The 23,590-nt window shown below is 57.3% G+C and overlaps 13 protein-coding genes and 1 non-coding gene across 14 annotated transcripts; 5 read left to right on the forward strand and 9 right to left on the reverse strand.

Moving 5' to 3' along the window:
- Positions 1-349: 349 nt before the first annotated feature.
- On the forward strand, positions 350-1,429 carry VTJ04DRAFT_9901 (uncharacterized protein; the record flags this gene model as incomplete). The annotated part of the gene is made up of 3 exons (XM_069368499.1): positions 350-595; positions 655-842; positions 907-1,429. 3 exons carry the CDS (start codon positions 350-352, stop codon positions 1,427-1,429), a joined length of 957 nt encoding a protein of 318 aa, XP_069214636.1.
- Positions 1,430-2,653: 1,224 nt separating this feature from the next.
- On the reverse strand, positions 2,654-3,100 carry VTJ04DRAFT_9902 (uncharacterized protein; the record flags this gene model as incomplete). Its single annotated transcript, XM_069368500.1, has 1 exon — positions 2,654-3,100. One exon carries the CDS (start codon positions 3,098-3,100, stop codon positions 2,654-2,656), a length of 447 nt encoding a protein of 148 aa, XP_069214637.1.
- A 112-nt stretch (positions 3,101-3,212) lies between these two features.
- VTJ04DRAFT_9903 (uncharacterized protein) lies at positions 3,213-4,019 on the reverse strand (the record flags this gene model as incomplete). The annotated part of the gene is made up of 1 exon (XM_069368501.1): positions 3,213-4,019. The coding sequence occupies one exon, from the start codon at positions 4,017-4,019 to the stop codon at positions 3,213-3,215; it is 807 nt and encodes a 268-aa protein (XP_069214638.1).
- Positions 4,020-4,041: 22 nt separating this feature from the next.
- On the reverse strand, positions 4,042-5,279 carry VTJ04DRAFT_9904 (uncharacterized protein; the record flags this gene model as incomplete). The annotated part of the gene is made up of 2 exons (XM_069368502.1): positions 4,042-4,306; positions 5,161-5,279. 2 exons carry the CDS (start codon positions 5,277-5,279, stop codon positions 4,042-4,044), a joined length of 384 nt encoding a protein of 127 aa, XP_069214639.1.
- Positions 5,280-7,006: 1,727 nt separating this feature from the next.
- On the forward strand, positions 7,007-7,807 carry VTJ04DRAFT_9905 (uncharacterized protein; the record flags this gene model as incomplete). The annotated part of the gene is made up of 2 exons (XM_069368503.1): positions 7,007-7,248; positions 7,357-7,807. 2 exons carry the CDS (start codon positions 7,007-7,009, stop codon positions 7,805-7,807), a joined length of 693 nt encoding a protein of 230 aa, XP_069214640.1.
- Positions 7,808-8,435: 628 nt separating this feature from the next.
- Positions 8,436-9,308, reverse strand: VTJ04DRAFT_9906 (uncharacterized protein; the record flags this gene model as incomplete). The annotated part of the gene is made up of 2 exons (XM_069368504.1): positions 8,436-9,035; positions 9,120-9,308. 2 exons carry the CDS (start codon positions 9,306-9,308, stop codon positions 8,436-8,438), a joined length of 789 nt encoding a protein of 262 aa, XP_069214641.1.
- Positions 9,309-10,118: 810 nt separating this feature from the next.
- Positions 10,119-10,234, reverse strand: VTJ04DRAFT_t147. The gene has a single exon. It is a non-coding gene; the product is annotated as a tRNA-Pro (tRNA).
- Positions 10,235-11,442: 1,208 nt separating this feature from the next.
- Positions 11,443-14,832, forward strand: VTJ04DRAFT_9907 (uncharacterized protein; the record flags this gene model as incomplete). Its single annotated transcript, XM_069368505.1, has 1 exon — positions 11,443-14,832. The coding sequence occupies one exon, from the start codon at positions 11,443-11,445 to the stop codon at positions 14,830-14,832; it is 3,390 nt and encodes a 1,129-aa protein (XP_069214642.1).
- Positions 14,833-15,701: 869 nt separating this feature from the next.
- On the reverse strand, positions 15,702-17,168 carry VTJ04DRAFT_9908 (uncharacterized protein; the record flags this gene model as incomplete). The annotated part of the gene is made up of 4 exons (XM_069368506.1): positions 15,702-15,801; positions 15,862-15,928; positions 15,986-16,874; positions 17,157-17,168. The coding sequence occupies 4 exons, from the start codon at positions 17,166-17,168 to the stop codon at positions 15,702-15,704; spliced, it is 1,068 nt and encodes a 355-aa protein (XP_069214643.1).
- A 32-nt stretch (positions 17,169-17,200) lies between these two features.
- On the reverse strand, positions 17,201-17,690 carry VTJ04DRAFT_9909 (uncharacterized protein; the record flags this gene model as incomplete). Its single annotated transcript, XM_069368507.1, has 2 exons — positions 17,201-17,441; positions 17,602-17,690. 2 exons carry the CDS (start codon positions 17,688-17,690, stop codon positions 17,201-17,203), a joined length of 330 nt encoding a protein of 109 aa, XP_069214644.1.
- Positions 17,691-17,733: 43 nt separating this feature from the next.
- Positions 17,734-18,203, forward strand: VTJ04DRAFT_9910 (uncharacterized protein; the record flags this gene model as incomplete). The annotated part of the gene is made up of 2 exons (XM_069368509.1): positions 17,734-18,031; positions 18,097-18,203. The coding sequence occupies 2 exons, from the start codon at positions 17,734-17,736 to the stop codon at positions 18,201-18,203; spliced, it is 405 nt and encodes a 134-aa protein (XP_069214645.1).
- A 216-nt stretch (positions 18,204-18,419) lies between these two features.
- VTJ04DRAFT_9911 (uncharacterized protein) lies at positions 18,420-18,739 on the forward strand (the record flags this gene model as incomplete). Its single annotated transcript, XM_069368510.1, has 2 exons — positions 18,420-18,443; positions 18,491-18,739. 2 exons carry the CDS (start codon positions 18,420-18,422, stop codon positions 18,737-18,739), a joined length of 273 nt encoding a protein of 90 aa, XP_069214646.1.
- Positions 18,740-18,842: 103 nt separating this feature from the next.
- VTJ04DRAFT_9912 (uncharacterized protein) lies at positions 18,843-19,355 on the reverse strand (the record flags this gene model as incomplete). The annotated part of the gene is made up of 1 exon (XM_069368511.1): positions 18,843-19,355. The coding sequence occupies one exon, from the start codon at positions 19,353-19,355 to the stop codon at positions 18,843-18,845; it is 513 nt and encodes a 170-aa protein (XP_069214647.1).
- A 1,352-nt stretch (positions 19,356-20,707) lies between these two features.
- Positions 20,708-23,040, reverse strand: VTJ04DRAFT_9913 (uncharacterized protein; the record flags this gene model as incomplete). Its single annotated transcript, XM_069368512.1, has 4 exons — positions 20,708-21,504; positions 21,572-21,784; positions 21,846-22,139; positions 22,305-23,040. The coding sequence occupies 4 exons, from the start codon at positions 23,038-23,040 to the stop codon at positions 20,708-20,710; spliced, it is 2,040 nt and encodes a 679-aa protein (XP_069214648.1).
- Between the last annotated feature and the right edge of the window lie 550 nt (positions 23,041-23,590).

The raw sequence follows: 23,590 nt of genomic DNA on the forward strand, positions 1-23,590 counted from the left end.
TCTTACTCAAACTCCATAATTGTGATCACTCTTGAACCCAAACAACAACCTCCACACCGTCTTTCCTTGCTACCTGAATATAGACCGGAAGTGAGCGTTTAGGCACTCACTCGACCGGGCTGCGCTTCGGGCCCGATACCCGAGGCCGCGAACCTCATCTCATTTCATCTCCGTGAAAAACGGCGTTGCATTGCCACTGTCCCCCAACCTTTCCTTTCTCTACTTTATCTTCACTGGCCCGGGTCGGGTCCTTCAGTTCCCCTCATCAACCCACCTCAACCTGGCTGGCCAGTATTCATCGCAGCCGGTCTGCGTCGCTTGAAGGAATTCCCCTTTCTCAAACACCATCATGGGCTTCCCCAGCGCCCTCCCGTCTCGCTTGAGACCTCACGTCTCAGAAAAGACCGACTCACCATCCACCACAACCCCGTCGAGCCCGGTTGTCGACCCAACAACAACAGACCACTACTCCGAAGCTGCCACCGAGACATCGCAGCTCAGCAATGAAGTTCTCAAGAAGGCGACGCGCCTCAGGAAAGGCTTCGCCCTCAGCGCGGCCTTTGCCTACCTCGTGTCGCTGGTCTTTCTCATTCTCGTAGGTGTTCTCCTCATACTCACCCCTCCAATGAAGGAGAATAACTAAATATCCTCCAGGTCCTCGTCGGCAACACCTACCCTCGCGCCGTCCTCAACCAGACCTACTTCTTCAAGCTCATCCTCGCCGACATCATCCCCCTGTCGGTCCCCAACGCCAGCTTGATCAACAGCATCGCCCAATCCATCGGCCTGCACGATTTCTACCAAGTCGGCCTCTGGAACTTTTGCGAGGGCTACTTCACCGAGTGCGTATTCTTTCCCCTCCCTCTTCTCCTCCCCCACCATGAAGTACTAACCCACCCCCCACAGAGGCATTACCTTCTGCTCCAAGCCTCAAACCCTCTACTGGTTCAACCCCGTTGAGATCCTCATGAACGAGCTCCTGTCCGGCGCCACCGTCGCCCTGCCCACGGCGCTCATCACCATCCTCGACGTCCTGCGCGTCACCTCGCACGTCATGTTCGGCTTCTTCCTGACCTCCGCCATCCTGAGCTTCCTGCTCGTTCTCCTGTCCCCTTCGCTACCCGTGCGCTCGCGCTGGTGGAGCCTGCCCCTCGCCATCGCCGCCTTCGTGCACATGACGATTTTGATTGCCGCCTGCATCGCCGCCACCGCCATCTCGGCCGCCTTCAAGGTCGCCGCCGAAGCGCAGTCCGAGCTGAACATCCGCGCGGAATTGGGCACGCGCATGTTTGTCTTTATGTGGCTGGCCGCCGGGTTTAGTATCTGGGGGTTCGGCGTGCATGCGGGCATGGGGTGCTGTTGTACGTCGAGGAGGGATTTGAAGATTGGGAGGAGGGTGGTGAGGGATGGGAAAGGGGCGAGGTTTTAAGGCGTGCGCCCAGATGGTTGGTTCGTTATTATGGGATGGTTAGAGTTTCGGTATATTTTTGCAACTACTTAGACATTCGGGCAAGGCAAGCATTTCTTTTCTCAAGGCCAGAGGGTTGGTTGGTTGGGGCCGGGCATTACTACACATTTGCATTTTGGGTTGTTCGAGCATACCATAGACATCCTGAGTTGATACCATTGGGCGAGCAGAGGCGAAAGGGGAGCTCTGGCTGCGTTTGGCTCATATATATGAGGACGGGGAAACTCGTAACTACGGATCATCGAAGCAATAGAAGCGGCAACGCTTGAAACTGTACATACCAAGGGGCTGTAGTTTGTATGGAGTGTACGGACATAGCTTCATGCCATAAGGCGACTGAGAATATCGAGAATAAATGTCAAGTCAGAGTTAGTCCCATATGGTACACACCTCTTCCGCGGTACTGGTATGTGATCAACAACACCAGACGATTCATCTCAACTTTGGTTTTCAGAACAAGTTGGCCACTCACCAATTTTTGACCACTCCTTTCATCGGGATGTTGAGCACTCCTTAGATCTATCGGTCATCATACGCCAGACCGAAATACCAGCTCAGTCGCCCATCCAAGAACAGCCTGACAGTCGTCATACCGCAACATCACTGTACAATACTATGCACAAGTTAACACACTTATCACATGTCAACAAGTCGACTCTAAACACACTCAACAAGCGAGGTATCAGACTCAAATAGCTCATTCAACCGCAAGCTGCCTATATTGTCTTGACTTCGGCACTTCACTATCTAGGCAGATAAACCCATCTTGGCCACTCAATCTCCCTGTCGTTCCAAGCGAGACGAGCGGTTCTGCCCAATCCTCCAGAACCACACAGAATAATAGTTACAAAAAACAGGCGGCTAGCTCAGACCCGGTTCCCGGCCCAAGACCGCACAAAAGTTTCCAAACCCTCAGGCAGGCCCGCGCTTCACGAAACCCTCCTTGTCCCAAGACAGAAGATCCCGCTACATCATCCCCTAGAAGCGCCGAACCCTTAAGGGCTTCTTGCCAAAACCAACCTCCCCACAATTTTCAAATCCCGTCCCACACGACCAGAGACAACCCAACCAGTAGGTTCCCTCCATCGCGCAGCAAAGACGGGGTCGCCAAGCTGGACTGAAGTGTCCCAATCCCTCACCAGGAGTGGACCGAGAACACCCGGTGCTCAGGCGTTTGTCAGAGTTTCAAATGTTTTTAAAAGAACGCAAGAGAATGTTACATCTCAAGACAGGACTGGACGGCTTGATGCCGCGGGTTTTGACGCACGTCTTGAGAGAGAGAGACGGCGGACCCCGAGCAAACAAATCCTCACCGTCGCTGGGACAGACACAACAGATCGAGGCACAGAGGATCGTCAAGACCGTGTGACGTCGGTTGTCTGCCCAACGGACGGCGTTAGTTGCACAACACGGGCGCAGAGAAACGCGCGGCCTCCGTGTGTGGAATTTTCCAACAGCGAAACGAGCGTGTGGAATTATGTCAAGTGCCATGACGGTGCTCTTCCGGCCAGGGGGTCCAAAACAGGCCCTGGAAGCGTCGAGGTTGGCGGGTGATCGTGTCCTTTTCACAGGCGTCACCCACCGCCACCGACCCACCGCACCGGAGGGGAAGGGAAGCTGGTGCTTGCCCATGAATCCTCGGCATTGATGATTAAACCCAAGTCTTTTTGTCGTAAAGAGCGAGCAAAAGACAGAATTAAAAAGTCATCTTCTTCGTGTCCTCACCCGAGGCGAGACTGCGCATTTAGCGGCGGACGACGATGCCGTTGCGGCGGGAGCTGCGCTCGACGTACTCCTCCTCCGAGTCGGACGAGGAGCAGGACGAATCATCGTACGAGCAGCGGGTGCCGCCGCAGTCGAGGCGGACGCGCTCGCCCTTGCGGGTGATGCCGTAGCGCTCGCAGGTGCAGCTGGAGCAGTCCGAGGCCGGGGTGCTGTAGCCCGAGGACGACGAGCGCAGGCTGCTGTCGGACTGGTACGAGAGGTCCGAGCTGACGGTGGAGGACGGGGAGCCCGGGATGACGACGTCGTCGTACTCGTACTCGTCGTCGTAGATGGCGGCAGCGGCGAAGCGGCTGGAGAGCTCCTCCTCGTCGAAGTCCTTGGTCAGGAGCTTGCTGGTGCTGTGGGGAGCGACGGGCTTGGGGGCCTTGATCTGGGAGACGGACAGGGGGCGGCCCTTGGGGATGTCGCTGCTGGCGACCGAGGAGCGGCTGCTCTTGGAGTGGCGGGAGGACGACTTGGAAGACGAAGAAGACTTGGGCACATCGAGGATGTTGAGGGTGCGGCCGGTGGTGGGCTCGACGGTCGAGTCCTCGCTGGGGTTGTGGGCGACGTGGTACCCGTCGATGATGTAGTAGTACCAGTAGCGCTGGCCGGGCTGGAGGAGGGTCTGCTGGAAGCGGAAGGTGCCCTTCCAGGTGCCCTTGGACGAGGACTTGTCCTTGGACAGCGGGAGCTGGTTGGTGTAGTTGTCCCAGGAGCCGAGGAGGTGGACGGTCTTGACGCCGGAGGAGACGCGGAGAGAGAAGGAAAGCTGGATGGCCGACATTTTGACTGTTGGAAAAATTAAATTAAGTAGATGCTGGGGTGATGACCAGGTGTCTTGAAAAGAATAAACCCTTGCGCTGGAAAGCGTGAGGTGAGCAAGTAAACCAGAGTGTTGTGTATAGAGTGAATGAAATTAGGCGTGATAGCAAGACCGGCAAGCTACCACAGAGTGTATGTGTGTATGATTTTTTGGTATTAGTTAGAGGAGCACAGCTCCTTGAGAGTATAGAGGGAAAGAAAAAAAAAGAAGAAAAAACAACAACACTGGTTTGAATTGTTGAGAGCTTGCTGAGGAAGGAAAAGAGAAAGGGGAGGAAATGAGGCCGAGGGGAGAGGCCCTTATATCCACGGGCGACCTAGTTCAGGCCGGCCACATCCAGGTTTGGGTCATTGTGTGTGACGGCAGGCCGGCCGCGCATAGCATGGCCATGGAGGTGAGTGCGTAGCCGGCGGAGAGATGTCGGCTTGAGAAAGCCAATGAGAGACGAGGAGGCTGTCATCGAGGGTTGCATCGGTGGGGATTCTGTCTCCCATCGCGGATTTCCCCATTGTTCCCTGTCGTCGCTGCATTCGAGCCGTGCAGCCATGCAGCACATCTGCAAGTTGTGTGGATGGGCGGCTAAGCAGCCAGACGGAGAGGAGGACGGACGAGGTGAGGTGACGAAACGGGAAGCAGGCTTTGGTGGGGCATAGCGGAAAGAGTGGGGCCGGATTGGCAGATTGGCGAAGACAAAGCACGGGCCAGGTGGGATCGGGACCCGCTCCTGCCGTTGATCACAGGGCTAGGCCGTTCTGGGACTAGCTCGGCGTCTAAATCAGGTCGGGGCCGGCCAATCACAGACGGCATGCCCCTCCATGTCAACCTCGTTTCTTTTTCACTCATCACACTCGCACCTCGATGCACCACACACTGCATCCGCATCCGTCAATAATCCGCTATCAGCCGTCTTCCGAGATGCTGTCTTCCGGTTATCACGTTTGTTTGCCATGCATAGGAGCATCCGCCGCCGAAGTTCTGAGCAAGAGAGGGACGCCTTGACATACACAGTATGCATCACCAAGCACAGCGGCTACCTCTTGCTACCGTCTTTCCATTCTCTGGGGTAGAAGGTGTTGATAGTCCGATCTTTGGCATGGCATACCGAGTTCGGCGTTCAACAACGTCGACGATACGACCTTTGGTCTGCAAGCTACTGCAGTCGTTCAGGTGGACAGGCTGGCCGCATATTCGGCCGCCCTCGATAGTCTTGCGTCCCCTCATCTTTCGGTGCCAATAAGCCACAGGTGACAAATACCTCGGTGTCGAAAAACCGACAGCATCCGATCTAGCCGTTCCGGACTGAAGCTTTTGGGGGCTAGACTAGAGGGTCTAGTTTTCTGGCCTTCCCCTCGTGGCAGGACGCCACACCTAAGCTGACAGGATCCTTCGGAAGCACAAAAGAAAAGTCTCTGGAATTGAGGTGGCTGGCCGGCCGTGGACTGGAGGAAAGTCGATTCTCTTGGATCATCCAAAGCCCTCACCCAAGACCCCAATTCCCCCTCTGCCGGATATCCAGGCGCTCCCAAGCAAGCAGACATAGGCATTGAGTCGTGGCTAAGATAGGCTCAACATCAATTCCTCCTAGTGCCGTATACCCACCTCACTCCTCGCTGCAGCGATACTCAGTAGGCATGCGAATGGCATCCTACCAGAAATGATCGACGGAACCAATGTCAACTCAACCCATGCACCTCGATCCCCTCACCCCGCCGCGCCAGTGTCCCCCGCTTCGGACGCTGACATGGAACTTCCCCATCACGGCTAGTGCCTTTCATACATACATAGCCGCCGTGACCCTCGCGCTTCTGCGGTTACTTGACAGTGGACCGGCAAGCGATGCTGCCCACTTAGCTCACTAGCGAGCGGACATCGCGGCTGAAGACACTGCACTGATTGCGCGAGCTTCTTTTCCCCGCTCCAAAGTGAGCAATAAGCGGGGATTGCGCGAGGTTTGGCGGTGTGATCGCTCATGATAGCCGCGTCTGGCGGCAAATACTTGGTCCATCGACTATCTTCTCGGTAATGTGTAGCATTTCGTAGCCGATTAGAGGCGGCCGGTTCGTGTGGAGGGGATGAAAGGGAACTTGCCCCGCGGGTAGGTAAGATGAACAGACCTATGTAGGATAGGAATATAGTGAAGCAGAGGCAATATCTTGGGTTCACGAAATCCCAGTTGATCACGACCTAAGGGAGGCTATGATACGGAGTAAGTTTGTGAATCATCTCTCCGGGTGAGCCCCATCTTTTCCGTCGTTGAGCGAGGAACGGGGAGAATTTTCTTTCTTTCTTTCTTTCTTTCTTTCTTTCTTTCCTTTTCTCTATCTCTCTTTTTTCTTGAACCCTTCCAAGTCCCTAAGCAGTGTCAGAGCCATCTCTGGTTGCTGAACACAGTCGCTTCCACCCCCTCTAGGAGCCGCTCTCAACCGCTCCTTTCCGGCCTCTTCTAATGTCTCCTCATAAAGCACCTTGTCGCACCGCACTCTTGAGTTCTGGGCCATAGAAACTTGAGTTGGCGTGATGGCGGTTTGGGAGGTGGTTTAACACTCGCAGATGTATCACGAGAGGCTCTGTGAGTCCATCGAGCTTCCCGACCACTGCCGGAACTCCTCGTGTATTTAAAGGGCCTTTTCTCTTCTCGGTTGTTCTAGGTCACAAGGCAAGCCAGCGATTCTTGAACTCTTCCCATATTTTCTCTCCTCAGAGCTAGTCAGGTTCAAGACTATATGCGTCTTGACTTGCGACTCCAGCCCATAACTATTAGTAGCCATGTCTCATGGAAGATTTCATACACCCTCGTGAATATAAACACATTACTAGGTCTGCACGGCCCCACCAAGGGAAACCAAGCGGACCAATTCACCACCGACACTGGACCCAGTGGACTTGATAAAAAAAAAAAAAAAACTTACAACCGACCATCATCATTACCTAGCATAATCTTGCTCACAATGGCGCCCTCAATAACCGACGCCATGAACGCCTTCAAGGACGATTCACTCGTCCAAGAGGTGACATCATATGTCAAGGACTACATGAGCCGCTACGATTGCTCCCATGACTGGCACCACGTCCAGCGTGTCGTTGCCATGGCCCACCATATCTACCACAACTCCGACCCGGCCTTCAAAGCTACCCTCGACTTGCGCACCCTTCACCTTGCCGCCCTCCTCCATGACGTTGGTGATCACAAGTCAGTCTCAAAACCTCCAGACCTCTCTTCTCTTCCCTCTCTGTCCTCTCTCAATCACTCAACCTCCTTTCATCTCCAGGTAAGCAAACCCACTAACACTCCAACCAGATACTCCACCACCCAATCCGACCTCACTACCCTCCTCACCACCCTCCTCTTCCCCGCCCCCCTCTCTGAGTCTCTATCCACCATCATCCCCAACGTAAGCTACACCTCGGAGCGCACCGCGCTCTCCACCCCTTCCGGAGCCGCAGCCCAAGCCGCTCTTCTGGCGCAACACCCCGAGCTGGCGGTTGTGCGCGACGCGGACCGCCTCGACGCGATGGGCGCCGTCGGGCTCGCAAGGATGTTTGCCTTTGGCGCAGTGAAGGGGGGAAGGAGCTTGGATAAGTCGATGGAGCATCTGGACGAGAAGTTGCTTAAATTGGAGGGGATGATGAACACGGAGGCGGGGAAAGAGGAGGCGAGGAAGAGGGGGGAGAGGCTGCGGGTTTTCCGGGGGTGGTGGGTGGAGGAGGTTGGGGAGGCTGGGAGGGAGGAAGGGGTGGGTGAGAATTGAGGTTGGGGTTGGATGTGAGGTTGTTTCTGAGCTGGAAGATGTCCGAGGTATGGGGTATGAGAGAGTCGGGCGCATAGTGTGCCAGAACAGCTGAGCCAGGGTTGTTGTATGCCACGAGATTGTTTGCCTCGTGTACGCCACTACACGACCGACTTGTGTGAGTTTTGTTTCAGCGCAGCACACACAAGGATGCGGACGACGTAAGACATGGTCAGATCTGTGAAGCCCTCATCAAACTTTGTTCTCACTTTTTGGAGCATAGCCATGCAAGGGACTTTAGGTCTCAAAAACTCATTCGATGCTGTATTATGTGCCTCGTTCGGACCTCGCGGAGAGAGGTACTATAGGTATTGCCGGCCAAAACCGAAACAATATCATAACCCCCCTATACAACCTTAAAGCAAACACCGTCCCACCAAGAGAAACATTACGGAGCTATTATCCACCCAACGACGCAGGATCAAGCACAGAAATAAACACCTCACCCCCTTGTCCCCATTACAACGCGGCAACCCAGAGTAGTTCCTTGCCAGATATCTTCGTCCATCTGAACTCAAACCCAGGCTACACCATACCTACCACGCGTAACCCCAACCCAATAGACCCGGAACTACCTCAACTAACCCACCTAAACAACCAACACCACCAATCCAACCAACCCCACCACTGCCCCCGCCTTCGCCTTCTCCTTCATCACCATCCCCGCAGCCCCCGTGGCAACCGAAGTGGTGCTCGTAACTGTCTCGCTCGTCGTCGTCGTCGGGGTCGGCGTGACCGTCACAAAACTACCCCCATACTCCGAACTTGTAGTCTCCTCGATCTCCGTCTCCGTCTTCGTCTCACAAGGCCAGGTGGTCGTGGTAGTCGTCGTCGTCGTCGTCTCCCACGGCTCCTGTGCAGACGTGGATGTCACCTCCTCTTCGTCTGAAGAGGTCAGAGTAAAAGTCGTCTCCTCGCACGGTGGCTCCCCCGTTTCTGTCTCCGTCTCGGTCTCCGTCTCCGTTTCAAACACCGTGGTGGTTTCCGTCTCGGTAGACGTGATCTCGGGCGTCTCGGTTGTAGGGGGAGCGGGGTAGTAGGGCGTGCAGACGTCCGGGGGGAGGGTGAAGCTGGTCGTGTCGGCGTAGACGACGCAGTTCTTTTCGCAGGCGGCGTCGCCCGCTTGCGGGGAGGATTGGTAGCATCGGGCTGGGTAGATGGCGCCGATGGGGGGTTGGCCGGAGAGGTTCTGTTCGAGGAGTGTTAGGTGATTATCCGGGGTGGGGTTTGATGGCAGAGAAAGTGGGTTAGAGAAACAACGATGTAGACATACGTTAGAGCAATGGCCTGCTTGGCCCGCGGTGCCGTCACAACGGATGATGATGTCGGTCTTCAGAGACTCGCCGGCGCAGAAGGCTTTGCCTGGCGCGTCGCATACGATCTTGTCGTCTTCGTAGCTGATCCCGGCGTGGACGACGGCCGCAGCCGCCAGGACGGAGCTGGCGAATGTGATAGTCTTCATGTCTTTGTGAGGTCGAACGAGGAAGGGTGTCGGTAGAGCTGGAGTAGAAATGTTGGAGGAAACGAGTGCTGAGATAGCCAAGCGAGCGACTCTATGCTATGTCTACGGAATCTACTGAAGGCTCAGCGACATCAGGATACGGCCCAGAGAATTTATACAGGCAGCATCTCCCCGCCAACCCGCCCCCTTGATTCTCTTCTTTCGTCACACAGAGTCATCTCACACCCCAGGAGACATCTGTCGTGGCCGACATCTGGAATCAGTGTCACGGCTGCACGGGGAGCAAGAATCTCGTGTTGGACAAGCTATCCATGCTGCTTCATCCTGGGGAGGGTTGCGTCGGAGAGCAGCACAGAGACGTCGGGTAGAGACATTCGGTGAAGCCAACGAGAAACATGTAGCCAAGGTGGTTCATGAGGACGATGTCCTTACTAAGGACCAGGGCGATACTCGTATTTTTCCAATGCTGGGTCAGCGTCATGGGGTGATATCTGGTCATTCAGGATCCTACAACGTTACCGACAGGCTAGTGACAGTTGATAGAGCGTACCAAAGGGACCCAAAATGTTTACGAAGGGTGACGTCGCTGGATCACGGCCTTTTGGTTTGACAGAGGTGTGTTCCTCTTCCCACGTCATACTTTCGTTTCGGGCGTCCTGTTTTGGTGTTGTCACGGACAGCCCACGACTATGCCCACTCACAGCATGTGCTCGCGCGCGGGCCCAAACGGAGGAGGAAAGAAAAATTACAGGAAAGAGAAAAAAAAACCCATCGTCTCCTGCTCAATAGGAGGAAATTGGGAAAAAATTGGGGGCCACCCGGGGATCGAACCCGGGACCTCTCGCATGTCTGCTCCAAGTATTTCTACTTGGGAGAAGGCTAAGGGTGGACCCTAAGCGAGAATCATACCACTAGACCAGCGGCCCATAGAATTTCCAATGCTTGTTGTGTGGTCGGCTCCGGACTGTGGCACTTGAGCCACCACCGACCGCAGGGCTGGGTCGGCCGGGGTGTCATTTTTTGGAGCTTGCGAAGGGTCCATCTTGGCACACATTGTTCTCACGACGTGGATGTTGAGGAGACACCGGGAAGAGTTGAAACAGTGAATCCGAGGGAGAACGATGATGAGAAGATGCGAAGAAACGAGAACAGAACCATGAAAGCTGCTCCTTGTCTCAGGGTTGGGCTCTTTGATCCAACCTTCCGGGTCCCGGACTTTGTCTGGGGAGAAGTCCTCAGGTAAGGTCGGCACCACCCGCAAGCCCCCTCCTCAATATTGTGACGGAGTGCAGCCCGACTTGGAAGCCACACCTCTTCTTGGAGGTGCGACTTGCCTGCATCTTGTCTGCTTTCAGCCTATGCTGCCTTATTCGTTGGCTCCTTCCAGCCCGGGCACCTCATCGGCGGCAGGAGCTTCCGCATATAGCCAATAAGAGCCGCCAGCCACCAGCGCTCTTTCCGCTGCTGCGTGGTCTGTCGCTCCTGCTGCGTCCAAGCGGCGGGTTATTTCCCTCGAGAACAAGGAAAGCAGGAAGGCACTGCCGTCGTGCACTTCCAGAAAACTGGCTGCAGCCTCTGAGTCTCCTGCCTGGCCGGGGTTTTGTCAATCCTCCGGTCATATGCCCCGCTTGAGGCCAACTTCTTTCGTATCTTGATTTTCGCGTCTGCCTCGCTCCATCTCCACTTGGACCCCAACCACTAGACGCTCTCACAAGCCACGGCCAGGTCAACAATCACCGGCCAGCAGCCAACCGCGCGCTGAATCCGCCTTTTCGCGCCTCGGCGACGCCATGATTGATTGCCGGATGCTCTCGGTCTGGCCACGCTGACGGCCGCAGAGACATTTCTTGTTGTCTACCGATCGGCGAACAAAGCATCCCGACTTTCATTGCGCGCCTTTGCTCCCATTGTGCTCCCTGACTCGTGCAACCTCGAGTCCAAGCCCTCAGCTGTCCGCTACGCTTGAGACCCTGCTGCTGCTCCTAGGTTCATCCTGTCGCCCATCTTTTCTCATCTTTGTCCTGTCGCACACTGCGCTGTCTACAACATGCGCGACATCCTGCCGGAACTGCAGTCTCGCGTCTAGGTAGCAGAGAGAGAAGCGACTCGGCCGCTTGCTCCCACTTCCGACGCAATGACGGCCGGGTCCGATTCCAAGGTTTCACTGTCCGACTTGGGCACCGCCCAGTTGAACCACGTCCTGGGCCTGGAACCGGACGCGTCGCTCGCCCATCCGCGCATCTTCAAGAAGCACAAGGTTCTTCCTCATCCCAGGAGAGACGATGCCTTAAGGAATGGCTGGGGAAACGAGGCGACTCCGCCGAGGAACAACGTGCTGCCAGGCCCGGTCAAGCCTGGTCGCCTGCGTGCCGTGCGGCCGGCGCGAGGTCCGGAACCACCGCCCACGCCGCCCGGACATTCGCGCACCTCCTCCTCGACGGGCCAGCCTTCCGATCCCTCTCCCCCGGGCCGTTCGGGCACTTGCCCGGACAGCGCCGATAGTGTTGGTCCCCAACCGCCCGTCACTCCCGCCCACCATCAAACACCACCCACCCCGAATCTGACTCCCGACCGTACGCCTCCAGGCCGCGCCGCGGGACAGCCGCCTCGGCGCCCGCCATTAGCGAGCAGGAATGTATCTAGAATGACGACCGACTCGAGGGACGAGTCGTTTCAAACGGCCCGCGAAAGCCCATCAAGTTCGGTTGACGGCGACAGGGACGAAAAGTCCACGTTGCGCCCTGATCCTCCATCCGCAAAAACCTCACAATCCGACGTGCGCCAGCTTCCCCGGGGAACGAGGAGTGTGTCGCAGCCTGTGGGCCTGGGCTTGCAGCTCGAACCAAGCCCTTTCGATGATAGCCCGGCCAGAGTTGAAACCAGCGCGAAACCCGCGAAGGAGGCGGACTGGGATCCCAGCCGGATGAAGAACGTGACGATGAGAAAGCGGCACCCTTCACGATCCAATGATCCAAAAGTAGTTGACGACAGGCCCGTGACGCCAACGAATGCGACCCGGGCCGTGAGGCGCATGTCGGTGGATGAGAGCCCGATCATCTACTCGGCTCGCAGGATCGCCGCGGAGCGCTTCCCGACCCGGGCGGTTCCCGAGGGCACCGGGTCTTCCAGCAGCGTCGATGTAAAGCGCTCATCCATCTTGTCTACGAGGTCGAATGCCTCGACGGTGGTCGAAGCCGCCGTGATGCTTGAGCCAGGGACCCCTCAGCGGCGAAAGACGCTGCGCCATGTGAGGAAGCAGAGCGCGCTGCGTGAGGTGAACACCGGGGCGGAGAGTCCGGCGCCGGCGCACGACCCGCCAGCCCCTGGTCCTGCACACCGTCAAGAGCCGTCGTCGCCGCGAGCGAATGATGCCTGCCGCGCGAGTATTACATCGACAGCGACCACCAACTCCATCGCCAGCCGCAAGGCCCGCCGCTCGGTTTGGCAGAATGGCGGGGTCCCGGTGGTTGTGGTTCCCCAGCGCAGATCGTCAATCAAGTCGGTACGGTCGACAAGCAGTCGGCGGTCTCGAAGCACGAGCTCGATGCCGACTTTTAAGGAGAATGTGCCTCAGTTTGACCGGCCGAGGCGGCGGAGTAGGGCGTACTCGGAGCCGGACGGATCCCAGCCTGGCGATGAGCGCACGATGGACTTCCCTCCAGTGATTCCAGCTCGTTCGTCCTCGCTCTCGGCGCCCACCAGCAGGAACGTCAGTAGGAACGCGTCGAGGTCGGGGTCGTTGACGGCCGAGAGCTTGCGGGCGCATAATTTACTCCAAGCCCAACAGGCGCACCAGGCGTTGATGAAGGCCAGCCAGGAGCTAGAGAAGTTCGCTCAGCAGCGGCAGCAGGATAAGTCTGACACGGACCGTCTGCAATTTGGGCCAGAGCTGAGGAACGAGCCCAGGTCCAGCCAGGCCATCGTGCGGCCCGAGCCTGCGCGGGAGAGGCGTGATGAGCCGCGCAGGGGCTCTGAGCACATGCGTGACTCGCTTGGGGTCGACGAGGACGAGGATCGCTTGGGCCAGCGGCTCTCGGTGCAGAACACGCCGTATTCAGTCGCATCCGTCGAGACCGGGACCTCCCATGCCGAGGTCTCTGAGGCGATGGCTGTCAACATCTATCCACACCAGAGCAAATCAGTGGTTCTTGTCGACCACCCGGCGAAGACATCCGAGACCTCTTCTTCGACAGTTGCACCGCCCGTCCCGCCAAAGCCTGTCCCGAGCGCTAAGGTCCCCGCCACGCCGCCGCAGCAGTTTTCGGTGTTTGACGTCGACTCTCCGCTGAGGAACCCTCGCGCTCCGCCGATCCCGCCGATCCCGCCGGTCCCGCCGGTCCCGCCAAACCCTCCGGCCATCAATTTCATCCCGGCCACGCCGTCGGGCCTGACGCCCTCGGTGGAAAAGAAGAAACAGCTCGGAAACTACTTCGAGATGACCCAGAAGCCGAAACGTAGCCTATCGCTGCTCCGGCGGGCTCTGACAGGCCGCAGGTCTTCCCGCGATCCTTCTCCTTCGCGGTTCCTGGGCCGCAGCTTGTCCCTGATGCAGGGCCGGTCCGAGAGGGCCAAACCCAAGCGGCGGTCCACGATCGACACTCCGGCCGACGAGTCAAAACTCCACCCGCATTGGCGCCCGGCATACGCCGAGGAGGAGCATTGCTGCTGCTGTGAGGGTTGCCCAGAAGACGAGTGTTTTGCCGAGCAGGACCGCGACCGCGAGAGTTCCGACGAAGACCGCACCTACCGGTACCCGCCAATCGACAATCGCCCTTCGCCGCCGCGTCGCAGGCTGAGCGAGCGCATCAAGCGCACGTTTGCCATCCTGCCGGCGCGCGACGACGAGTTTGAGGATTTCCCCGCTACGAGCGACGACGGCCCGGACCGCCGCACCATTCGTCGCACCCCGAGCGGGAATCTCCGCGTGATCAAGCGCCGCCTGAGTATGGAGTCGTTGACACGGGAGGCTCGGCCGGTCGATCCCCCGCCGTACGCGGCTCCGCCAGGAGCGGTCAACGGCGTCGAACGGGGCCGCACGCGCATCTGGCGCTCGCTCAGCCTGAAGGCGCGGTCGTCGTTCCGTCGTAGCAAGTCCGTGCCCACCCGCGCAACGCCTGTCAGTTCGTCATCGTTTGCAGCTGCGCGAGGTGGCTCTGGCGGCGATGAGCGAGGCAGCGGGGCCGCGGCGACGGGGTTCCTTCCCTCGCTGGGCGACAAGATCAACCTCCCGCGGCGGCTGAGCGAGCGGCGGCGGGAGCGGCGGACGCAGGAGCTGAGGAGCAAGATTTCGGGGCCCAAGGAGGTGCGGGACGGCGTCGGGGACGTGATTCGGCGCAACTCGTGGCAGACGCAGCTGCAGACGCAGCAGAGCCAGAAGGAGCTGCAGCGGCGCAGGATGCAGCAGATGCAGAAGGAGCTGGCGGAACGGAGGATGGAGAGCAACGGCACGCCGGACGAGGACGCGCTGTACGTGTGGGAGCAGCAGAGGGAGAGGGCCAGGATGAGGAGGCAGGGGAGGCATTAGATGGGGGAGAGGCATGCTTCTGGTGGAATGGGATGGGAGTGTTTGCGGCGATGATTTCTTTATACCTACATTTTCTTGTTTCTTATGTTTGGATGCTGTCTAACGACATGATGAACGGCCGGATGATATGACATGACATGACATGACACGTTGGGTTATGAAGATGGATGGGTTTTTGTCATGAAGAGTTTATACGGAATGGATGAACGGATGAATCTTGTTTCGATATCTTTTGGGTCGTGCAGTAGGAGGTTGGTGCTTATCGGCTCAGTCGACAGCTACCAAGGTTGCTTCTCCTAGAGTGAGGATACGCAATCATCTTTTCATTTCGACCCTAACCCGCAGGCCGCTGCAAGAGGAATGAATGAGATGTGTGCGATTGGAACACGGTCAATGGTTCCACTCACCAAAGACGTTACTCTCAAGTCTGCCGCCACATCTTGTCCATTCACATCAACCGGATAGCACATCCCAGCTAGGTAGACAGGTTCAGTTCCGTGGCCATCGGTTCAAGTGAGACCTGGCCAGACATTCTTGGTACACCACGACGACATTAAGTCCATTGTCCCCAGTCCCGGACGCAATTCTTCGTGATTACTGCTTCACCCATGTTCACCACGCGCCGCTTCACCCAACATACATAACCAGTCTACATCCTGCGTCCCCAGCATGCATGAAATGGTCATCACGTCGTTGCACCAACATGGCTGCGCCCAAATCCGCGACACAGAGAGCAGAAGCCTCGCAGATAGCAGAAAACCACGTCAATTCCGCGACTCTCTGCAACTCTCCGCAACTCTCCCTGTCCAGATGGTATGAAGTAGCACGCAACCAAGACCGAAAAAGGAAACCCAATAGCCACTGGCTGTTTAAGCCTTCATCTTCCTCCGCTTTCCGACCTGGGCCGAGAAACCAGTCTTGATGGCCTGGACCGAGCGACGCGAGCCGCACGAGTTGCACGTGATGAAGCTGGAGGACGTTAGTTAGTCAAGGGTCTTGTAGTAGACGGAGCAGAGGGGGGACACATACTAGAGGCGGTTCTCGCCCTTGGACAGCTCCGTGTTGGGCGACCGGCACGTCTTGCACGTCACATATTCTACCACCGAGTCAGCTTTGAGTTCTTCCAAATTCCACGCCCGCGACTTCGACATACCTATAATGTACGTGCGCAAGACGTTCTCGATCTGCTTCTGCTGGAAGCGGCCCTTGATGACCAGGCGACGGCTGCCGTCGACGGAGCCGCTGGTGCCCAGCTCGGCAAACAGGTAGGCCGTGACGTGCTCCTCGGCGCGCTTCATGCGCTTGCAAATCTCGGGCAGGTTGGCAAAGATGGTCTTCTTGTTGCCTTCGCGCAGGCACTGGGGCGGGGGGATCTTGTAGGAGCGGGTGCCACCGATGGCGTGGTCCGGGTTCTTTTGGGCGAGCAGCGTGAAGAAGCGCGTCAGCAGCGGGGCGTAGGCGATGGTGCGCGTCTCGTCGTGCGCCCAGATGCCCGTGCCCTTCTCCATGTCGCCCTCCTGCGCCGTCTCGTCCTCGGCGGGCGTCGGCTCGGCGTTGTCGCCCTCCAGATTCAGAGCCTCGAGCTTCTTGGCGAACTCGTCATCCTCCTTGGGCACCTTTTTCTTTTTCTTCTTCTTCATGCTCAGGTCGATGCCCTCCTCGCCGGCGGGAGCAGCGTCTCCTTCAGCGGCGGCGGCGCCGTCATCCTCCTTCTTGACCTTCTTCTTTTTCTTCTTCAGCAGGGACAGGTCGAGGCCGTCGGCGTCACCGGCAGGAGCGGGATCGGCAGCTGGAGCGGAATCGGCGGCCGGGGCCGGGGCGGCGCCGTCTGCCTCAGGCTGGGCGGGTGCTTGAGAGGCATCAGCGAAGGACTCGAGAGCGGCGGAGAGAGGCGGCGTACGGGGTGTGTGCGACATGGCTGTCTCTTTGGTGACGTCGGACGGGGTGGTGACGGTGGTAACGCTGCCGTCGGCGTCGACGACGATTTGTTCCTCGGTGAACTGGACCGACTTGCGGGAGGAGCGTCTCTGGACGGTGGGTTCCTAGAGAAAGGGAGTCAGGTTAGGGTCGGTCGAATTTTTTTTTTCTTGTCGATGACAATGAAGCGGTATCGGGATCAACAAAGGATCGGGTCGAGTCGAAAGGCCATCGGCCGTACAATGGAGTTGGGATGGGTGGGAAGGGTAGGCTCGGTGGGGCCACGGCACGGCGGGTTTTGTGTGGACGGAGGGGCACGGATGGTGGCCGGAGGGTGTCCGGGAGGGTGTCGGAGAGGGCATCCGGGAGGAGGGCGGGGGAGGGGGATCGATGGAAACAAAACTTACTTCGGAGCTCATGTTTGGCCACCTACTCCACTGGGGTTTTCACCTCAGATGTTGCTCTGAGTGAGTTGTTGAGAAAACAAAATATTGGTGTTGGCAGTTCTTGTCCGTTTGGATTTGGGGGTTCTTGCCTCGCGCAAAAGGATCTGCGAGCAGCCTTCTTGGGATTTCTCTTTCCAGGTTTGTGATTTCATCGCCCACACATGACGTTGGCAGTTTCCCTCCTTTGTTTTCTTGTGACTCAGGCCTCGATAGGTCACGTGAATAGTGGGGTTATCGCGGGGTGATCTTGCCAAGATTAGAGTCGGAGCCTCCACAGTGCCGAGTTGGCTTCGCGCACGGGCCGAGCTTCGGTCGTGTCCCTCGTCACCCGTCTCCAGCCGACGACGTCGAGCTTCCCCCAAGCTCCTCCTCGCCGACGGCCTCAATGCCTATTCGTTTGGCAGACCTTGCTCCGACGAAGTCATAACGGTTCAGAGTCTGTTGACCTCGAGCTATCCACCCGCCCATTGCCGAGATCCTCCCCAACCTCCACATAGCCGACGTCACCAGCACATCATAATCCCTCCTCGGCAACACCATGTCCACTTCGCCATCCACCCAGGCCGAGTCCATGGCCTCCTCCACAGTCTCCTCCTTTGTCCTTGCCAGTCAGGCGAGCTCCACAACCCTCCAAAACGACGACAACGCCGACGACAGTGAAGACCTCGAATCGCTCCCGTCCATCTCGAGCAGCATTCTCGACGCCCCGTCTGACGACGGCCTGTCCGATGCGCAGCGGGAGTGGGAGGCCAGCCTGGAACAGCTGCAGCTGCTGCTGACCATGATCATCCTGCCGTTTGCGGGCAAGTTTTTGGGGAGGAAGTTTGCGTATTGGAGTATGTGGTCTTGCGTTCAGAGAAGAATGGCGGGCATGTTTGCTGACGAGTATTGCTTTGTCTAGGCTGGGCGAGAGGCATGGAGTGGCTTCACGGCGTCGAGATTCGGTGGACGGGAAAGTCGCCGGCGAGCGCGGGCAAGACGGCGGCGACGGCGGCGGCGACATTATGAGGACGAGGCGCAACCAGGATGGGCCTGAGATTGAAGGTCTTGGAGTACACGAAACGAGAAGCAAAAATAAGGACCACGCTTGTCTCTGTGGAGGCCGAGTACATCTTGCCTGGCTACGGCGTTAACGGATCTCTCTGCGGTACATACAAACCTGGAAGGATTTTGGTTCCAGATGAATGGATAGATGGGTGACGGTTAGTGTTTGGTCAAGCGGAGATGCTGTCGGGCTTTCATAGGACGGTTCATACACCCCTAACGAAGAAACACAAGCTCGGTTTTGACTCAAGTATCGTATCCGTCCATTGGGTATTGCTAATCTACAGAAAAGTCCAACAAAACCACCCCATCTAACAGACGACCACCAATTGCACAATATCCCGCCCATTACATGTTCAATGTTGCCCGTCGTTGACTTGTATACCGTCATTAGGTCGTTAGTCCGTTCGTGCCGTGTCCATCGTAACAGGTATCCCATCCATGTTCATACCAACAGGAAGCTTTTCATGATAAACATTCAGAAAGCCTCCAAACCGTGACCCAATCCATTCATCAAGACATTGCGCACCCGGGCCTGTTCATCATCGAACCGGAGCGCATCGATATCGTGATCATATCCGTCCACGTCTCACCCCGCCCCCCTTATACCCGCACCTGCGACATGGTCGGGATCGAGCTCCTCAAACTACCGCCGCCCCTCCTAAAGCCCAAAAACCCGAGCGCCAAGGCCGCCGCGAACGACGCGAGCAGGAACCACATAAACACGGCGCTGGCCTGCACCTGCCTGCAGCGCTTGGTGTCGTTGGCGCTGCCGTACGCGATCCAGCTGGGTGAGCGCCCATCCGTGTTGGCGCAGTTGACGGCCGTCAGCTTGGCCGAGAGCACGATGGCGTCGATAAAAGTAAACAAAACGGCGACGGCGTCGGCGCCGAGCAGCGCCAGCACAGGCAGCGAGATGCGCTCGACCAGGGCGCAGGCGAGGCCGAGGAGCGCGGCGAGCCACGAGACGACGACGACGAACATGGAGAAGTTGACGGCGGCGGTGGCGCTGGCGGCGGCGGCGATGTTGGTTGCGATGACGTTGCCGATGAGGCCCGTCAGGATGACGATGAAGAGGAGTTGCAGGGCGCGGAGGACGAGTTGTATTTTCTCCATGGTGGCGGTGGGTGATGGGCGATCGAACTGAGGGAGGTTGGTTTGTTGTTGTTGGTTGTAGAGGGAAAGGTTTTGCTCTGCTAGGTCGGCGCGTATAAGTGGAAACCGGCCGGTTGGACAGCTCACAAGACAGCTTTGTTGGAGTTGGCGTCGTGGTCAGGAGGGAGGAAGAGAAAGAGTCGAAAACACCTAGGGGGGTGGGGCGTTCGTCTTTTTTATTTTTACACTGACTAGGTCAGTAACGGTGGTCGGCAGGGTGGCCGGCAGGGTGGCCGGCAAGGTCTGAATGTTTTGCAGTAGCCGGACGGGGATGATGCAAGCAACAAGAATCGAGGTGGTTGGCATGGAAGCGCCAGGAATAAAAGCGGGGCTATGACGGCAACGGTGGGACGCCACCTTTGCCAGGGTCCGGGGAAACATCCCACTTCTTTGGCTTTCACGCAGCACTGGCGTCCGGATGACGAATGCCGGGGTTGGTCCCAACAAAGCCACGAGACGCAAGATGGCGTCGTGGCATTGGAGACCTCAGTTATCGGCGTTTTGAGCCCTTATGGTGTGTATCTTTTCAGCCAAAGCTTTCAGACTCGTTGATGAATTGTCACAGCCAGCATTTCAAACTGACCGACCGAATTACCTATTAATAGGCCTCTCATCAGTTCCTGGCCGTTTCGTTTGGCCTTTGAAGCATCCATCCCTTCGTTTCCCTTCTAAATCAAGACAACTCGACACATCACATCCATCAACCTCTGCTGCATCTGCCGCGGAAGCCACCGCTCGTCCTTCAACAATCCAACAACCACCAATCAATGTTTGGACACCCCCCCTGTCCTCGAACATGGCCCCACCCAGCCGCCTCTAACCCGGCAACGATCGTGCATCCCGCAGCCTGCCATCGGCACATCGGGCGCTTCCTGCAGGTGAAACGCCGTTTCCAAAGCTACCGCTGAAACGGGAAAAGTCCGTGGCTGGTCAGCGACGTTCTGGAACCCGGGGACCATGAAACCGGACCACCACCATGTGATTTGGATGGAATTGTGTGGCTGGAAGATGGGAAACAATATCAGCTCTTCGCTTGGGATTTGATATTGCATCCGGAAGATTCCCCGGGCCGTATATGTACGGATGATGCTTGTCCGGTATAGCTCGACGCCGGCAGTTGTTGACGACCCTTCAAGATGACACCCTCCCTCATCAAACCGTGACCGATAAACGCCAACGTTTACAACGTACATCCCCTTGCTGATCGAAAATAAGACCCCACCAATATGACTAATATACTGTGAATTATACAGGTATATACATACAATACTCCGTACGAGTATCGAATATTAGGCAGTTAATACCACCTCACCTCAAATATACTTCTCCCCCTTCGGAAACTCTTTTTCCACATCATTCCACAAATCCGCCTCGTAGTACGTCTCCCCCGTACCCGCCGACCACCACCGTCTCGTTCCAAAGCCCATCCTTCCCCCCGCCGCCTTCCCGATCCCCTCCGCCAGGTCCTTCGCTCTCGCCAAACTCCCGCCCTGCACCGTGCTCATGGCCGTCCGCAGCAGCCGCGCCACCGCAAACGCGCTGTCGTGCTCCAGCACCGGCACACCGCGCGTCATCCACCAGACGACCAAAATCGGCAACAGCTGCAGCGCGAGCACGCCGCACAGCACGCTGATCGCCCGCTCCCACTTGACATGCAACGTCGTGATGACGACGCCGTACTCCGTCGCGTCCGGGTCGCGCGGCGCGTGCGGCAGGCTCTGCTGCGCGCCGAGGAGAGCGAGGATCGGCAGCCGCGCGGCCAGGTGGGCGGCGGTGAGGTCCCACGCCTCCGGGATCTTGGGCGAGTCTTGATCGTTGGGCGGTAGCCATTCGAGCCCGTCCACAAAGTCGGTCGACAGCCCGCTCAAGTCGTTCTCGTACATATGGAACTCGAGCAGGCCGTGGTCGGTTTTGATCATGCGGTCCCCGTTGGAACTGCTGGCGGCGCCGAACGTGAGGAGCATGCGCGTGGCGTAGGACGAGTCTGCGGGCGGGTAGTTGAAGAGGAACTCATCGCCCAGGCCCGGGTTGCCGTCACGGTCGGTCAGGCACGTGGTGCACTCGAAGAATGAGCCCTGGAGAATGCGGGGCCACCACATCCCAAGCAGATCTGGGGTTTGTCATTTAGCGCGAGTTTGTGGGGGGGAGTTAGGGTTGAGTGACGGAAGGCAGCTTACAAGACTTCACACAGGGTAGGTGAAGGTCCTTGATACAGCCGGGCAGACAGTCCGGGTACGGCTTATCATAACCGTGGCCCGGGGTATGCAATATCCCCCACAGACGGCTTACCGCGGCATCTTGGGGGGCCATGGAAAGGAGGCTGGCGAGCGAATCCGTGTACTCGCTATTACGGATGGTGTCGTTCAAGATCAAGGGCTTCTTGGTAGTATCTGGGACGAACTAGCGTAAGTATGGACGTGTCAGGGCAACATGCAGGACGGAAATACGCACTGGAGAACGACAAGCCTGCCACGAGCTGGCCGTTTTCGTAGATTCCTGTCCCATTCAAGACGCGGTTGGAGCAGGTCGAGGAGCTGCGGACGAAGATGTCGGGCGACAGGTAGGACTGCAGCCCGCGCCACTCGCGGAGGCGATACGTGTACGTGACGTTCTTTGCGTCGACGTCGACGTGGCGGTCCACGCCGGAACCGTTGATGTTCTTTGCATCGTAGGTGGATGGAACGGAAGAGTCGAACAAGAGCGGCACGTCCGCCAGCGCCGTGAACGCGAGTGTGCTCAGCTTCCCTGGATTCATGTCAGCTCTTGTCTCTCACTAGATTTTCGGCCTCACCCAGCTTTCTCTCTTCTTTCCTTCTGCTCCTTCTTTTATTTTATTTTTATTTATTTATTCCCCTCCCCCCTCCCCCCCCTTTTTTTTTTTTCTTTACGGAAAGAAACTCAGCCACCTACTATGGTCCCAGTTCAACTTCTCGTATCGATGCCCGCGAGTGGTCCTCTCAAACTCAGGATAATCAAACTTCCACTGCACCCACTTCTCGCTCCCAAAATCCGTCGCCATGACCGGGTAGTGAATCTGCACCTCCTCGTTGAGGTTATACGTGAACCCAAACACCGCCACGCTCAGCCGCGACACGACGTTCAACGCCAGGTACGCCACGCCCGCCAGCATCGCGGGCGACCACGACCGGTGCCTCGCCTGGTGCGCCACCATCCTGAACGCGATCGAGGGCGCATGCATGCCGAGGATCAAATCGACCTGGCGCGGCGGGTACTGGTGTGCTACTGCTCCTCCTCCTTCCCGGCGGCGCCGCGCGAGCAGCGGCCAGCGCAGGGCGGCGCCCAGCACCCACAGCAGCGAGCCCAGCGACATGCTCACCAGCGAGGTGGCCAGGATCATGAGGCTGTTGAAGACGCGCCGATCCCAGGTGTCCAGCTGCTTCTTACGGTCGTAGAAGAACAGGATGAGGAAGAGGAAGCCTCCAAAAAAGACCGACAGCCAGAGACGCCACCAGACGCTCCACCATGGGAAGTTTCGGTATTTGGAGGGCGTTGGGGTTGGGGTGTGGATGTCGTAGGTAGGGTGGTCGGAGAATAGGTTTTGCTGCTCGGGGGGTTTGTTGGTTGGGGCATCTTGGTGAGGTTGGGAGAGGTGGGAGTAGTCGGTTGAGGAGGGAGTTTGGTACATGGCTATTAGAGATGTGTATTAGATGGAAATCTAGGGGTATCTTGAGATTGAGGAAAAAACAACTGGCGCCGGGCGAGGATCCGGCTGGACCAGAGAAGATTAGGTCTATGAAGTAAATCCAAGATGTATACCCATGAAAAAGAGCAAAGAGAGTAAAACATTGCTGGGTAGACGACCGCTAATATATTTTCAAGATCTAGCATTTAGTGATCTGCCGTTGGGCGGCTAACACACGGCACGGCAAACGTCCATTCCACTCCCGGACTCGCTAATGCAGGAGGGCGGCGTTGCATTGCTCACTGTCTTCAACCACCACGACGTTGCACAAGATCTCAAAACATGATTAATCCAGATCTGGGATGTGAAGCTTGGCGAACCTCATAATGTTGGTGGCCTAGCTCGACATCAGAAGAAACTCCATGCGCAATACCTGGAACCGTTGGGCAGCGTCAAACAAGACGTGTCATTCATAGTTCACTAAAGTACATACTTTAACCCACCAATCTAGCTCAAGACAAAAAAAGAGGAAATGCTCCGAGTGTTCAAAACC

This window comes from Mycothermus thermophilus (assembly GCF_041956435.1).
Source record: "Mycothermus thermophilus strain CBS 625.91 unplaced genomic scaffold VTJ04scaffold_7, whole genome shotgun sequence".
Classification (NCBI taxonomy): domain Eukaryota; kingdom Fungi; phylum Ascomycota; class Sordariomycetes; order Sordariales; family Chaetomiaceae; genus Mycothermus; species Mycothermus thermophilus.